Below are 15,432 nucleotides of genomic sequence, written 5' to 3' on the forward strand. Positions count from 1 at the left end.
GTCAGTATGCACAGGACAGGATTCTTTTTTTTTTAACTTAAAGTTTAGAGAAGTTCAATGGATTGAGATGTCGTTCAGCACAGAACATCACGCCTGCAAACAATCCTGCTCCACATATAGCCAGATCTGTTTGAGTCCCTTGCAGAGGCCCTTCAGATCCTACCATTAGCTTTCTTTGGTTAAAACACCGTGATTCTTATGTACCCACAAGTGGTTGAAATGTAATGACACAATACATTTAATATTTTATAGAAATAACTACAACGTTTCACTTTGCAAAAGGAAGCAATAGCAAATACCATGCCATTATCCTGATTCAGAGAAAAATAAATTACTTGGTCTATGTACAAGGGGGAAAAAAGTACCAATTCCTTTGATTCAGTAATATAACATAATACCCAGGCTCCCCCCCGCCACCCTCACTTAAGTTACAAAAGCAGTGGATGATTTTCCACACAGCCCCAGCCTACTTTATTTCAAGATGCAGAGGGCAGCAGGCAATGTTTTGAAATACAACTGGAAAGAGTATTCGAAGGTTTAAGATGCAAACAAGCACAGCAAATCCCTACAGTGAAGGGATGTAAACAGCATTAGGAACAGAAGAGAGTATATTACCATATTCCCTCAATAAGCCATTGACTGAAGAAGACATAATCGCAACAGTGCTCTCATTCGTTATTTACTTCCTCATTCTTCCCAAAACACGGAGAAACCAGCAATTTGTTCTTGCTCCCTTATGTTCCTGAGGCTGCCATTTGGCAAAAATGCAGAGCCCACCTCTGCTGCACAACACCTTTGTTGTTCCTGTATCATACTAGGAATTCTTCCACTCACATTTTTGTTTACTTATAAATACCAAAATATATTGTTCGAATAATAATCTTTATTTCTTTATTAGTTTATTTGTAAAAGGTACATTGTAATCCTGAGCTACTGCTTTTATACATTTAGCATCATACAAAGACAGATCATTTACAGTTTGATCATTTACATTTATTGTGCTCCAAAATCCTTATCTGAGTATCATTTTGTCCTAGCAGGAACATAGATAATTTAAATTACATGTATCCCTGAAACATCCACATTAATTTACCCATCTGACCCCATTATCTAAATTACTACAGTCATCTAAATCACTCAGGACATTCCTTCCAAATTTAGCAAAAACTTGTTTAAAACTATAAAAGATGGGCAGTGCAAGAACTGGTCCCTCAATCCTTTGTGAATACATCATTAGAAAAAGCTTTCCATTTCCGTATTCTCTTGGCAAGTCAGTGCTAAATTGACTAGATGTACTTTGATGGAATGGTCCAAGTAATAGTTTACTCATTTTCTTATTACAGCAGTTAATGTGAATTTACAGTGCCTCCCTTTGCAGTGACCAGTGCATAACTCTCCCGGACAGGGAAAAGCTGACGTGATCAGAGGAAGGTAAGAGGCAACCCATCACCATCTTATTGTCACCTACGTGACACTGAAGTATTACGAAACAAGTCATGTGAAATGCTTCCCTTAGACCCTGTAAAGGAACTTGTACGAGTAACCGGAGTTAAGTTCCATAATCCGAGCATGGCTTTTAGGATTTGCCAGTTAAAAAAACCAAAACCAAACCTAAGTCCCAGGATCCTTGAGAAGAAAGCATTTATCCTAACTGAAATCCAATCCTGGATAAATGGAAATTTAATTGGACTACCAAAATAGCATCTCTCTACTTGAAAAATCTCAAAGCATACAGTGTTTACAAATGTCTCTCTAGCAACAGTGTCAGTCTTTTAAAGTACAACTCCTTTCATTTCCTGAATAAGGTCACTATGATCTTAGGCAAAAGATGCAGTAAGCAGTTCAAGCACAATGCTTATTGCTTAGGTTTTAAAGCAAGCCACTTTAATATAATTTTAATTAAAATGTTAAGTACAAATGTGAAGCTACTGTAGAAACACTTATAAACACTTTTGCTTTTGAATTCTTACTGATCATCTAGAAAAATGGCAGACGGATTTTAATGTAACAGAGGAAATGTAAAACTCAATACTGTCTGTTGAAATAAGATTCAACACCTATAAAGACAGAGTTATGAACATGTAAACACAGCTTTAGTATTCAGAGCTAGGGAATCTAGCAGCAAAACAAACTATTTGCATATTATGTAGTGCAATGAACATTTGTTCTTGGAGACCCCCAGTCTTAAAACTACTTTGAACAGAATGGAATCCTTACAGGAAAGGTTTTAAAAGTGTCCAAGATGTAATATCCAGAATTACTAGATGTTCATCCGCTATAATCTAACAATTTCTCTATGCAAAACTGTGCTCTGGATAACTGACTTTAATGGCACCCCAGTAGCAGGCTCGAATGAGGCAGATTAAACCTAAGAGATAAGCAATAGCCCAAGAAACATATGTTGCGTGAAATCGCCTGGCAAAATCTTGTGTACCAACCTAAAAAGAGAAAACAAAAGCGTCAAACATACAGCATTATCTGCTCTTCAGGGAAGAGCATGTAATATTAAGGAGAAGCATTTTGGCACCTTTTTTACTCCGATAAGGTTAAATCAGGTATTTTATTAGCTTCATTTTACACAATCATAGGATAATCGAGATTGGCAGGGACATCAGGAGGTCTCCAGTGCTAATTTCCTGATCAAAGCAGGGTCAACTCTAAGGTCAGACCAGGTTGCTCAGGGTTTTTACCCAGCTGGGTCCCAAAAAACTCCAAGGATGGAGGCTACACAAGCCTCTGGGCACACCCCACAGGGAAGACTTTTCACCATTTTCAAAGTCAGGAAGGTTGGTTAAAAAAAAAAAAAATAAAAATCTGTGTCTCGCTGTTTTTATTTCTGGCTGTCACTGGTTTTACTAGGAAAACTGGGAAATCCTTCATTGAAAAAAAAATCATTGATGTTATAACACAAGTTAAAGGTATAATAAGAATCACAAATTCAACTGCAGGAATTTCCTCATATGTCTTTTTGTGGGACTGCCAGGTAGAAAGTTGGCTCTGGTAACCAGTACCAGATACTTCAGAGCCAGGCCAGCCAGCCAGTTTTCTGAGTAACAGAGTAACAACAACAACAACATGAGCCTTTTAATTTGTAAATAGCTTATTATCTGGTTTTACTCCTTATAGCTTGTACAAATTATAAAGGCGAATACATGTTTCTAACTTTTGGAGTCCAATTCCCCTGCACTGCAGTGGAACTTACATTCCTGGCTACGTATTTCTGGAAACGTGGAAGTTCTGAGAGCCCTAGCAAGAGCACAATGTTCCAGGATTTCTACAGTGAAGTAAACCCATTTTTCATAAAACTGAAGTTTTTAAGAGAGCTGAAGAGTCAAATTTAACATCAGGAAGAAGAGACTCTCAAAGCACCAGAACTTTTTTTTTTTTAAGGAACATTTCATTTTTCTGGCTAACTCGGATGATTAAGGCCATGGTTTTAACAGAGATGACAAAAACCACCCAAACTTAGGAGGCTTTACTCAAATGCTGGGGAAACAAAAACTGGTCGACCAAGGGAGCTCCTTTCTACACGCACACCCCCCCACACTTTTGCAAGCATATCGTAGCACATCACTCACAGTTAAGCCAACTCCAATGAAGATGCATATCATTCCAATTGTAATATATGCACAGCAGCGTCTCCGTGGCAGTGCACTTCCAACAGAAGAACTGTTAGAAAATAAATTGTATTTAAAATGAAAAAACAAACAAAAAACCCTACATAAACATTAACTGTTCAGTCTAAACGGGGGGAGGGGAAGAGAACAGCAATACACATACACCATCTTAAGTTTATATAACGTTGTAGGCAAAGTCTCCAATTATACCAAGCAGCAAAAGACAGAGTCCACATGTTTGTTTATTGGTGAGGATTATCTAATATCTAGAAATCTGGATGCTTACAACAAAGAGAGTGGGGCCACACCTACAGTTTGAGTGTGTCTGCTTCCTATATCCACAGTGCACCCAGATAAGTATCTTCAATAGCCTTTGGACTGCAAAACCCAAGTTTGCTTTGCAGCTTCAGTGTAGGTGGCAAGACACCCTTTAGACTTTTAATACATCAATACATGGCTTTAATACATCCACTGCACTAAGTAACTGGAAATCAGTTCTACCACCCCTAAATGTCATTAACGGTAACAACCTGCGCTATTTCCTGGAATAGTCCACTTGATACTGTTGAGTGGCTAAACTCTACCCCATTTCTTTGAAGATAAAAAACCCAAACCATTTTAGTCACAAACATGAAAAAAAATTTCCTGTTCAACATTTCCAAAGACTGAAATTCTTCAGATGCGTTTAAGTCAGTTTTAGTAACTTCAAAAACATGACAAGTTGTTTTTACTCTCCACTTTTCTTTTAGAGTTCTATCACAAGTTATGTGAGCTGCACAAATCACTGCTGACAACCAAGGTAAATAAATCCCCTGGCAGTTCTGTCACTCATCATCTAGACTATGAACTCCACGACAGACAGCTTTGTCTCTACCTCCTGCGTTAAGCTATTACAGTGCTTCAGTCAAGCAGAATATAAAATGCAAATAAAACATTACATCCTTTACTACAGGTTAGCAAAATTATTCCAGCAGCTCAATGTTGTTTAGCAAATACATCTGGAGTCACACACTTGCAACCACATACAGCTATACTAACGAAGAAAACAGGAACATGATTTAATTTCATTGAAACACAGTGAACACGTAGGTCAACTGACAGGACTAGAGAGGCAGAGGTGCTTTCATAAAACATGTACCATCTATCGCAGAGGTAGTTTTGAAGCATCCTGAAGCATGCTATCATTAGCTAAGTACTTCATCCCATCCTGGGAGATCAACACGCCTTTGGAAATACTGGGTTGCTTGTACTCTGTGTTCAAAGATGCAAGGAAAAGTAATTTTCATCTCATGATAGTTCAACATATTCAAGATAAATGTACAACAGAAGAAAGCACTGCTGAACTACTGAAGTAGTACATCTGTCATATGACTGACCAAGTTTCTGGCTCCAGTTGATTAACCACATAGTAAGGCCTCATATGCTTAGCATGTGACTAGAATTTTTTAAGCATTCATCTTAGAAAGCCTTCAAATAGATTGGTTTAAGCAGCTTTACTCCAATATTACTTCTTTACAAGGAATTTCTAAAATGCTCAAAGAAAAAAAAAAAAAAAAACCCAAAACACCAAAACCCAGAGTCCTCAAGCTAGCATGCACACGCTGAGCTTCATCTTGCAAGGCAAGGGTTGAACACAGAGACCACTCTAAGCCATCTGTTACACACTTTCAGAAGAGGAAAGTCCCCAAACCATTGTGCTCATTAATTTCCCGGGGGGAAATGACTTCTTATCAAAAACCTCACCATACACATTTGGGATGGGATTGGGGGGTAGGGATGGGGTGTGATTAGAGTGGGAAAATTCCCGGTTGGGGAAATAAAGGTTTCTTACCACCCTCTCATACCCCACCACGCTCCCCCAAAACCACCCTAAGTATTTCCACAGCCATTCTAGAAGAGGGATACATTGTCTGATTCCAAGTTACATGAAGGGAAATGGGGGTGGAATCAAACAAAAGAGAAGTTTTATAGAAGGGGACAGGGAGGAGACATCGCCAAGAGCTGAACTGATGAGCACTGAGCTTGCCAAACTGACCTTAGGTTCCCTCCTTTGCAGGATTTCCTGGCTATGTACTCAGAAAGTTAATTCTGTTACAGAGCTGGATACCTTAAGATAAGCCACTAGAAATGTCATGTTCAATACACTTAACACACACATGATATTTACTGCACTGTGTATTTCACAGGGAGACAAAGTTCATTTCAGGAAAGAGACCTTCACTTTCAGTGCTGTCTCACTTACGATCTTGTTTTTGTAATCGTAATATTGCAGGTGTTGGGTGTATTCTCCATTCATATTTCTCTTAACCTCGGTCCCCTCCTATCCAGTAAGGAAGGCTAGGGGAAGAAACCATCACCTCAGGTACCACAAAAAGGAAGTGTAGCAAATGTCTTAATTTAACTGCCTTTTTCTTTCCATAGAAAGCAAAAGTTGAAATAAATAACTATAAGCTTCTATGGTCACACACCAGACCTGGGAAGATCTAGCAATCCCAATAAATCATAATTTATTTAGAACAGAATAGACTATTTCCATTGGGAGGGACCTACAACGATCATCCAGTCCAACTGCCTGACCAGTTCAGGGCTGACCAGAGCCTGTTGTTAAGGGCACTGGCCAAATGCCTCTTAAACACTGAGAGGCTTGGGGCATCGGCCACCTCTCCAGGAAGTCCATTCCGGTGTTTACTACTCTCTCGGTAAAGAAGTACTTCCTAATGTCCAGTCTAAACCTCCCCTATTTTCCATCTCCCAACAGTGATATTAGCCACTGGGCGACTCTAAATAGTGAGGTTTTCCTCTACCCACCCCAAATAACACATTAAAAACCCAAATTAACTTTGAATAAAGAAAGCCGAAACCCTACCCCAAAACCTACCAACTGGGGCAACACACCAACAGGCACATTCAGAAATATTGAAACTGGGTCAAAAGAACATTTTGAAGTTGCAGAAGCAGCTGTTTCCATCGTGGGACTAATGAGGGTGAACGCACGACAAAGCTGTCCAGAAGGCAGTGTTCGTTCTGTCTGAGCTGCTGCTAAGGAAGCAAAGGCACCTGCCAGACCTTTGGGCAGCGGCAGCAGATATAAAAGACAGCAAAGCCAATTTAGCATCAGGTAGTAATTAGAAGAGGGGAAAACCACGACAACAGACAAGAGGGTATTAAAGGAGTAGCACAGGAGATCTTAAGGGTGCAGGAGCAGGCTGTCCTCATGTGCCAAAAGACGAGGCCGTGGGGGGAGAAGATGGGCCTGGCTGAACAGGGAGCTTTGGCTGGAACTCTGGAAAAAAAGGGGAGTTTATGAACTTCGGAAAAAGGGGCAGGCAGCTCAGGACTACAGGGATGTTATGAGGTTATGCAAGGAGAAAACTGGAAGGGCCAAAGCCCAGCTAGAACTTAATCTGGCCACCGCTGTAAGAGTCAATAAAAAATATTTCTATAAATACATTAGCAACAAAAGCAGGACTAAGGAGAATTTCCATCCTTCATTGGATGTGAGGGGAAACACAGTGACAAAGGATGAGGAAAAGGCTGAGGTACTTAATGCCTTCTTTGCCTCAGTCCTTAACAGACCACTTGTTCTCTGGGTACCCAGCCCCCCTGAGCTGGAAGGCAGGGGCAGGGAGCAGAATGAAGCACCCATAATCCAAGCAGAAATGGTTAGTGACCTGCTACACCACTTAGACACAAAACAGGTCTATGGGGCTGGGTAGGATCCACCCAAGAGTACTGAAGGAGCTGACAGAGAAGCTTGCCAAGCCACTCTCCATCATTTATCAGCAGTCCTGGTTAACCAGGGAGGTGCCAGTCGACTGGAGCTTGGCAAATGTGACGCCCATCTACAAGAAAGGCCCGAAGGAGGACCCAGGGAACTACACGCCTGTCAGGCTGACCTCGGCACCAGGGAAGGTTATGGAACAGATCATCCTGAGTGCCACCAGGCAGCACATATAGGACAACCAGGTGATCAGGCCCAGTCAACATGGTTTACAAAAGGCAGGTCCTGCTTGACCAACCTGATCTCCTTCTATGACAAGGTGACTTGCTAAGTGGATGAACCAAAGAGCTGCGGATGCTGCCTACCTAGAATTTAATAAAGCCTTTGACACTGTTTCCCACAGCATTCTCCTGGAGAAAAGGGCTGCTCATGGCTTGGACAAGCATACTCTTTGCTGGGTAAAAAACTGTCCGCATGGCCGAGCCCAAAGAGTTGTGGTGAATGGAGTTAAATCCAGTTGGTGGCCGGTCACAAGCAGTGTCCCCCAGGGCTCAGTTTTGGGCCCAGTTCTGTTTAACATCTTTATCAATTATCTGGATGAGGGGATTGAGTGCACCCTCAGTAAGTCTGCAGACGATACAAAGCTGGGCAGCAGTGTTGATCTGCTTGAGGGCAGGAAGGCTTTACAGAGGGATCTGGACAGGCTGGATCGATGGGCCAAGGCCAACTGTATGAGGTTCAACAAGGCCAAGTGCTGGGTCTTGCACTTAGGTCACAACAACCCCATGCAATGCTACAGGCTTGGGGATGAATGGCTGGAAAGCTGCCTGGTGGAAAAGGACCTGGGGGTGTTGGTCGACAGCCGGCTGAATATGAGCCAGCAGTGTGCCCAGGTGGCCAAGGCAGCCAACAGCATCCTGGCTTGTATCAGGAATAGTGTGACCAGCAGGAGTAGGGAAGTGATCGTGCCCCTGTACTCAGCATTGGTGAGGCCGCACCTCGAATACTGTGTTCAGTTTAGGGTCCCTCACTACAAGAAACACACCGAGGTGCTGGAGCGCATCCAAATGAAGGAATGCATTAAAAAAAAGAAACATAGCTGCCTGGGCAGCAAGGACCCTTTACAGCGCAATGAAGCTGGTGAGGGGTCTGGAGCACAAGTCTCATGAGGAACGGCTGAGGGAACGGGTTGTTCAGCCTGGAGAAGAGAAGGCTGAGGGGAGACCTTATCGCCGTCTACAACTGCCTGACAGGAGGGCGTAGTGAGGTGGGTGTTGGTCTCTTCTCCCAAGTAAGAAGTTACAGGACAAGAGGAAATGGCCTCAAGTTGCACCAGGGCAGGTTTAGGTTGGACATTAGGAAAAAAAGTCTTCACCAAAAGGGTTGTTAAGCATTGTAATAGGCCGCCCAGGGAAGTGGTCGAGTCCCCATCCCTGGAGGTATTTAAAAGATGTGCAGATGTGGTGCTTAGGGACATGGTTTAGTGGTGGGCTTGGCAGTGCTAGGTTAACAGCTTGACTTTATGATCTTAAAGGCCTTTTCCAACCTAAATGATGTTATGATTCTATGAATGCAGAATCTCTTGTACTCTCACACATGCTTTTAGAAGTTTTTTTTAAGAGGAAGATCAAAATGCTAGTATTTTGAAGGTGAATAGCGCTGCTGAAACTAGCCTCCACAGTAGTGATGAGGTTCTGACATCTTTCTCTTTCCTAAAGGTCCTGCAGACTTTATGGGGGGGAAAGTGTTATAAATTCATAGAGTTCATCACTATGTGATGAACAAAAATAAGTAGAGGGGGCAGAAAAAAAAAAAAAGGTATTTGGTATTCTGAAGTAAAAACTTGTACCGTTCAATGCTCTTTCTAGTAACTGAATTAAATCATCTAGAAACTTCAGGATCATTAATGTACAGCTTGGGAAACAGAGCAGCAGACAAAAACCAGTTCCTGCTTCTTCTCCATCACTAAATGTGAAAAATACCAGAAGCCTTCCTTAAACCTCTCATTCTTTTGGCCAACAGGCTGATAAACATCTGGTATTTTGAATCACAGAAGAACACTAGAACAGTAAAAAGAAACAGTTTCTCCCCCATTCCCAGGTGTCATCCTCTACTCTGTAAAATAAAACTATACTGCAACAATTTCCTCATGAGCTACATTTATTGTCCCAATGCAGTAGATAATGTGCAAGTAAGGGCCTATGTCAGGCAGAACCACTACGCATCAATAGGGCTTCTGCAAACACCCATACTAGCATGACCAGGTCTGTAGTCCATTTCCAAAGATATTTCATCATTTACCAAATGAGTGATTTTATTCTGTGCAACACAACTAACTTCCTGTATTTCCCAAGTTATTTTGTGATTAAAAGACTCTCAAGGGAGGAGAGGAACATGGGACGATGACCCAGGCAAAAAAAAAAAAAAAAAAAAAAAAAAAAAAAAGGTACGTCACAAAACAATAAATTTGTGACCACAGCGGTAGCAGGTAGATGGGATTAAAACCAAAAAAGAAACCCAAGATCCTGTTTCTCCCATATAGGGTTCCTTTGTTTATGTACTCTGAGGCACAATCACTCCTTTTTTCACTGAACATTGTTATTGACCTTTTCATGTAGTAACTCGTAACTTCCTCTGCAGTTTTACAAGGATTCTTAAGACCTATTCTCCATCAACCAAGCAGGTGGTCACAGACAAGCTATTTGCCAAGATTCACTGCACTTTTATAAACCTTTGAAACAAAATCACGAAAGTTATTTGAGAATCTGAAAGTCTCAGCAGATGCCTTCTTGAAAAACCTACTATTGCAGTGATTCAAGGTGCCTGTTGCCTCAGTCCACACTATCCTTTTTTCAGTGACAATCATCAGCTGAGTCAACAGAAAGAATGAACAGTTTTGCATCTGACTAGTCGGTTACTAATGGAAGAATTTTTGCATTAATAAACTGAAATAAAGAACCCCACATTCCTTTCTAACTACTTGGTTACAGGTACCACAACCTGTGACAAAGGGCTGATAGAAAGCAGCAGGTCACTCCACTTACTTATTCCATCACCGCGACTCAAAGCTCTGCTGCGTCCTAAATCCATGTATTACAAACGTTTATCCTGCCAGAAGTGCAGAACCAACCATCACACCTCAAATGCAGGAAGACACCAAGCAACTCATTCACAGATGAATTACAATATTCCATAGTTTGCATCCTCAGCCCAAGGACAGAAATGCCTATTTGTTAAAGTTTGGTTTGTATTCTGCAACTCAGTTGCCACACAAGCTGTAATTTTCACAAATTGCACTGCAGAGATGCTCCTGTTTTACTATACACAGATAGCATGCTTTGCACTTTAAAGACAAAAATACTAGGAAATCCTTAGACTCCAGCTAGTTTTTAAATACGAGCAATGTAAGTCAACAGAAGAAAGACCAAAAGATCACATGGTATGACTTTTAGACTGTTGCTTGGAATGTTTTTGTTGTTGTTGTTGGGGGGGGGGGGGTTTGGTTGGTGGTTTTTTTTGGTTTGTTTTTTTTTTTTAAAAGTTAAACAGCAAATAATTTTGTACCTAAGGAAAGAAAAAAGCTGAGGCCAGCTATTAAGTGTGACATGATAAAATATAAAACATAATTGCAATTAGTTTAAAAACAAACCAACCAAAACACCAACCCCTCCTCTACAGGTCTGAAAAGACTGAATGCAATTACGGTCAGTAAGAAAACCCCTGCAAAGCAACATCTCATCAAGACTGTGAGTTTATTTGACCTAAGCAAACTGGAACACATCCACTATCCCACACCTGATCAGTTACACTCCTGAGGTTAAATGTACCACTGGAGCGACTTCTCTATCCAATACTCCAGTAAAATATTTCAATCACTGTTGAAGGCCAGGCCATGCCAACATCTACACTACATTTATCCTAAGCCTCTGCCTCTTAAGGGACCTGCTAGTTTTCCTACAACATGACACACAGCTGTGGTTCTCTATTCCCAGTGGAAAACACATTTCCTCCTTTAACTGGAAGTCACACTCACATATCAAAGGAAGACAAATATTTAAATAAATCAGCTGGACAAGAAAGTCTCTGAGGTAGTATTTTTAAGTCTTATTTCACACCCTGTGTTTGAGATTCCATACAAATTTAAAGTATGTTTGTGGTGTAGCTTTTAACAACACTTCAAACTAAGTATTCCCGACCTCAGATAAGAAAGGCCAAATAAATACTCAAGAAAAGCGCCCCAAACAAAAACCAAAACATAAAAAACTCACAACTCTTGTATTCCAGTTTTTCTCCTTCTTATTGAAGTAATAGCAAATGAGTAGACAAGTTATTCCACAGTTGTTCATAAACATTAAACAAGCTAATGCATTAAGATGCTTAACAGAAGTTAGCTACTCAGTTTATGAAATCAGTAAAACCCTCTTTCAAATTAAGATTATTTCCTTTCCTCCTTTTGCAACAAGGCTGTTCAAGTTCTACATTTAAACATGACATCTGATTAACTGCATGAAATGGTAAAATTTCAAGGACGTTAAGTTGTTAATTTTAGCAACCCATTCCTGTCTATTGTTAGCAGCTTATTTTTGCCTCTAGCAATTTAATCAGAGCATTTTAATAAATGCAGGTTGGATTTATCAAAGTTACTGATTTGTGCATAAAGAATGGAGAATTCATGTGCACATAAACATGCTCTTTAGCCTTGAAATTCACATAAACACGGCAAAATTATCAGCATGGCAGACATATTTTACTCCAAAGATTTTTATGGAAGAAACGCTGACAACTTATTTAACAGTTAATTTACGTAACCTTGCTTTCAGAGAACTTACATTTTTTTGCAGTGTGGGCATTTTGCTAGCGTGTTAAACCTCAGTTCCATCCACTGTAAAAAGAAAAAATAAAAAGGTTGACAAATTGGCCTGAGAAAATGTTTGTTGTACTTCATGCTAAATGTCACTGTGAAAACATTTTGCTTCTCAGGCTTTCTTTGACTTGTTTCTTGCTTTCTTCCGTAAACGGGATGCCCTTTTGTCAGTGGCAACATAGGATTGGGATTTCCATGTGAACATTTCCCATGACTTGCCTCAGTATTACAAGATTTGCTTGACGTAATGTGGTTTCATCCACAGGCACAGCATGGGCAACATGATAATATTAATACAGTTTTTTCTCTTACTTCCATGACTATGAATATACCCTGAGTCAAAATAAATGTGTTTTCTTTGGCACAATTACAGATAAATGCATGTTCCCATCTTTCCCCAACCCTTGCATCATTTGTGAAAACGAAGTTAAGCGTGCACTGAAAGATTAGCTAAAGAATATTTTAGACAGTAGATGTCTTTGTAAGTTTTATATCAATAAAATAGAGGACATTAAGGTGATACATAAAGCCATTCATGGTATGGTCATAACCTTTCATGCACTGACTAAAACCTATCTGGGAAACAGCCTTAGTGAAAGTAACATCTAGAATTACCTCAACCATAGGATACACAGTCATATACTCATTTAAGAACAGCATGTTTTGTTAAATTTCATTCTGTGATAATAGAAGTATTAAAGAAGCATTCTAAACATGTTTGCCTTGAACAAGGGGATACGTTTATTGTTCTTCGCCCTGTAGGCAGTTATATTGTAACTGCAGCTCTTCTGCTGCCTGTCTCAACTGGACGTAGTTAGCACAGTTTCCTGGTTAAATATTATTCTCCTCTCCCCTCCCCTCTTAATTTATGCAAAAGTCACACTAAGTCATGAGCAGGGGAAGAAGCTACAGCACAGACCACCAATGCCTCCGTTCAGATCCTCCTTATCTCTATGAGAAATCAGAACTCAGTCTGCTGAAGCAAATAGTGTTGTTAAAACCACTGCAAACACAAACCAAAATCAGAGCCCATCCTTGTACAGAAAAAAGGACCAACGCACAGCACAGCACCATTTAAACACAGAGAAGGAATTTAGGATTTTATGCGCAAAGGAAGAGGATGTGGCTTGTAATGCCTTGCCAGTATGAGCAGGTTTTGCTCCAAGCAAGAGTCTGAACTGTAGTATTTAGAGTGCATTTTCCTGCCTCTTGAAGGTCTCCCTCAGTTTTATTTACTTCTAATGGGGCTAATTCTCCACTAAGAAGAAATCTATCATTTTTTTCCAGGTTCTGAAGTATCCAATTACAATACCAGTTACATAGTTGTTCTTTAAACTTCTGTTTACAAAGACTTGGCCAAACTCATCTAGCATAGATGTATTTTATCTCTTAAGAAAATGAAAGCTGCTGTAATACTCACCACCTGAGCAATGCATTTTAGGAACATTAATTCTACTTCCACATTCCTGCCAGAGAAGCAAGTTGGCTATTTGCCTGCACCCCTGTCAAAAACTACTCAGTTTCACTTTAGTTCTACACAGCAGAAGTGGGATAAGGTGCAGTTGTCAGTACCAGGGATGGAGACAGGCCTCTTCAGAGCTGTTTTTTCAGCTTTTTAAACTTCAATTCCAGAAACAGAAGCAAATCTAAAACCAGGACTTACATTTTATGTATTTGTAATTCAACTTCACTTCTGTACACTAGTGTGTGTACAGAACCTTCCAGGGTAGGCAACTCCATTTCCAAACTTACCCATTAATGATCTTTCTAGGATTTTATTTATTTTAAGATTTCTAATTATTAGCCATGATTATTAATGGATACAAACTCAAATGCACTTGGGCTCCAGATACTGACTGAAAAAACAGTCTCATTGATAATCTGTTTTCATTGAGTTACCTGGAAGCGAGAGAAGCGCTGTTACGATGATTTCTGCACACATTGGAAATATTTGCAGAAAAAAAAAGCAAAAATGCAACACGACATTCAAACTACAAGAACTCAGATCATGCTAGCATAGTAGGGAATGGTTATTGTCATGCACATTCTAACTCTTGGAGTTTTGGTGGGCGTGACAAGTAGTTTAAATCATGCTTAAAAGCTGGTATTTTACTCCTATTCCAGAGTGCTTTAAAGTACCTAATCCTGTTTCAAGTTGTTAAGAAAACTTGAGGTTATGGTTACATGAAATTTAGCTCCCTGCCAACAATGCAAACTGTGTTATTCCCATCGAAACAATACAATAAACAATACCCCAAATCCCTGGTTAGATGCACGGAAACACAGATGAGGATTTCAGAGAGCTCTTAAATGTTTCAGCTGTGGACAAAAACAGACAGCCATCAAGGGATTTACTAGAAGAATATGCCAAACTTTCTTCCTTCTGAGCGTACAATAGTTCTCAATGCATTCAATACAAGACAGAGGGGGGAAAAAAAATACAAAAAAAAAAAAAAAGGACATATACACATATATCCCTACATAGAGCTCCTTCTGCCAAAAAAAAGTTTGCCCTCCACTCTCTCCCAGATCCTTTGGGAAAGAAAAATACTTCCTCAGATTAAAACATTTCTTACTTTTCTGAAGTATTTAAAGGATTTTCTATTAAATTACTTTAGAAGAAATACTTTTCATATTTGATTAGTTAAAAAAAAAATTGACAGAGCGCAACTGACAAACTACAGTGCTTAGCCTCCAGCCTGCAGCTTACATAGCTTGCTCCTGGCTTCTTGTCCTTGAGAGTGTCTCTGACAGCAGGACGGTAGCAGGGGGATGGCAGGGGGTAACAGGGACACCCCTCCCCTGCCTGCCACCATTTCGAAAGGCAACTCAGTCTCCAACAGCCACAAATCATCACAGAGGTCCCTGAGAGAGGGGATGCAGGGAATGACTTACTGCTAGCAGAAACAGTAACTCTGCCACAGCCGAAGCCCAGAAGCTCTCAAAAAAGCCCAAACCAGTTCAGACTGGGATTCAGCAAGACAGTTAAACTCTTGTCCTTCCCTCCTTTTCTATTCTACGACTTTTTCCACTTGTCTGAACTCCAAATCTGCCAGAAACAGTGGAAACCTTAACACAGAAAAGACTCCTATCAGGTTACGCAAGGAAAAAAATAATCTGATTAACAAAATGGGAATAACTAGTGATACTTCAGCTACAGTATCACTTCAGTACTAAAGTCATTCTTCCAGCTGAGACATGGAAACCTCAAGGCACTCCACAGCATGCCT

General features: G+C 40.3%; 1 protein-coding gene across 1 annotated transcript in view; it reads right to left on the reverse strand.

Moving 5' to 3' along the window:
- Window positions 1–931: 931 nt before the first annotated feature.
- Window positions 932–15,432, reverse strand: part of PIP4P2 (phosphatidylinositol-4,5-bisphosphate 4-phosphatase 2) — a 26,249-nt gene continuing 11,748 nt past the window's right edge. The window contains exons 7-9 of the mRNA XM_035893903.1: window positions 12,168–12,220; window positions 3,579–3,669; window positions 932–2,438 (exon numbers count right to left, since the gene is read on the reverse strand). Coding sequence (XP_035749796.1) covers window positions 2,295–2,438; window positions 3,579–3,669; window positions 12,168–12,220 — 288 coding nt within the window. The 3' untranslated portion in view covers window positions 932–2,294. The remainder of the gene's footprint in view (window positions 2,439–3,578; window positions 3,670–12,167; window positions 12,221–15,432) is intronic.

Source organism: Egretta garzetta, unplaced genomic scaffold (assembly GCF_000687185.1).
Source record: "Egretta garzetta isolate BGI_Z169 unplaced genomic scaffold, ASM68718v1 scaffold154, whole genome shotgun sequence".
Lineage (NCBI taxonomy): Eukaryota > Metazoa > Chordata > Aves > Pelecaniformes > Ardeidae > Egretta > Egretta garzetta.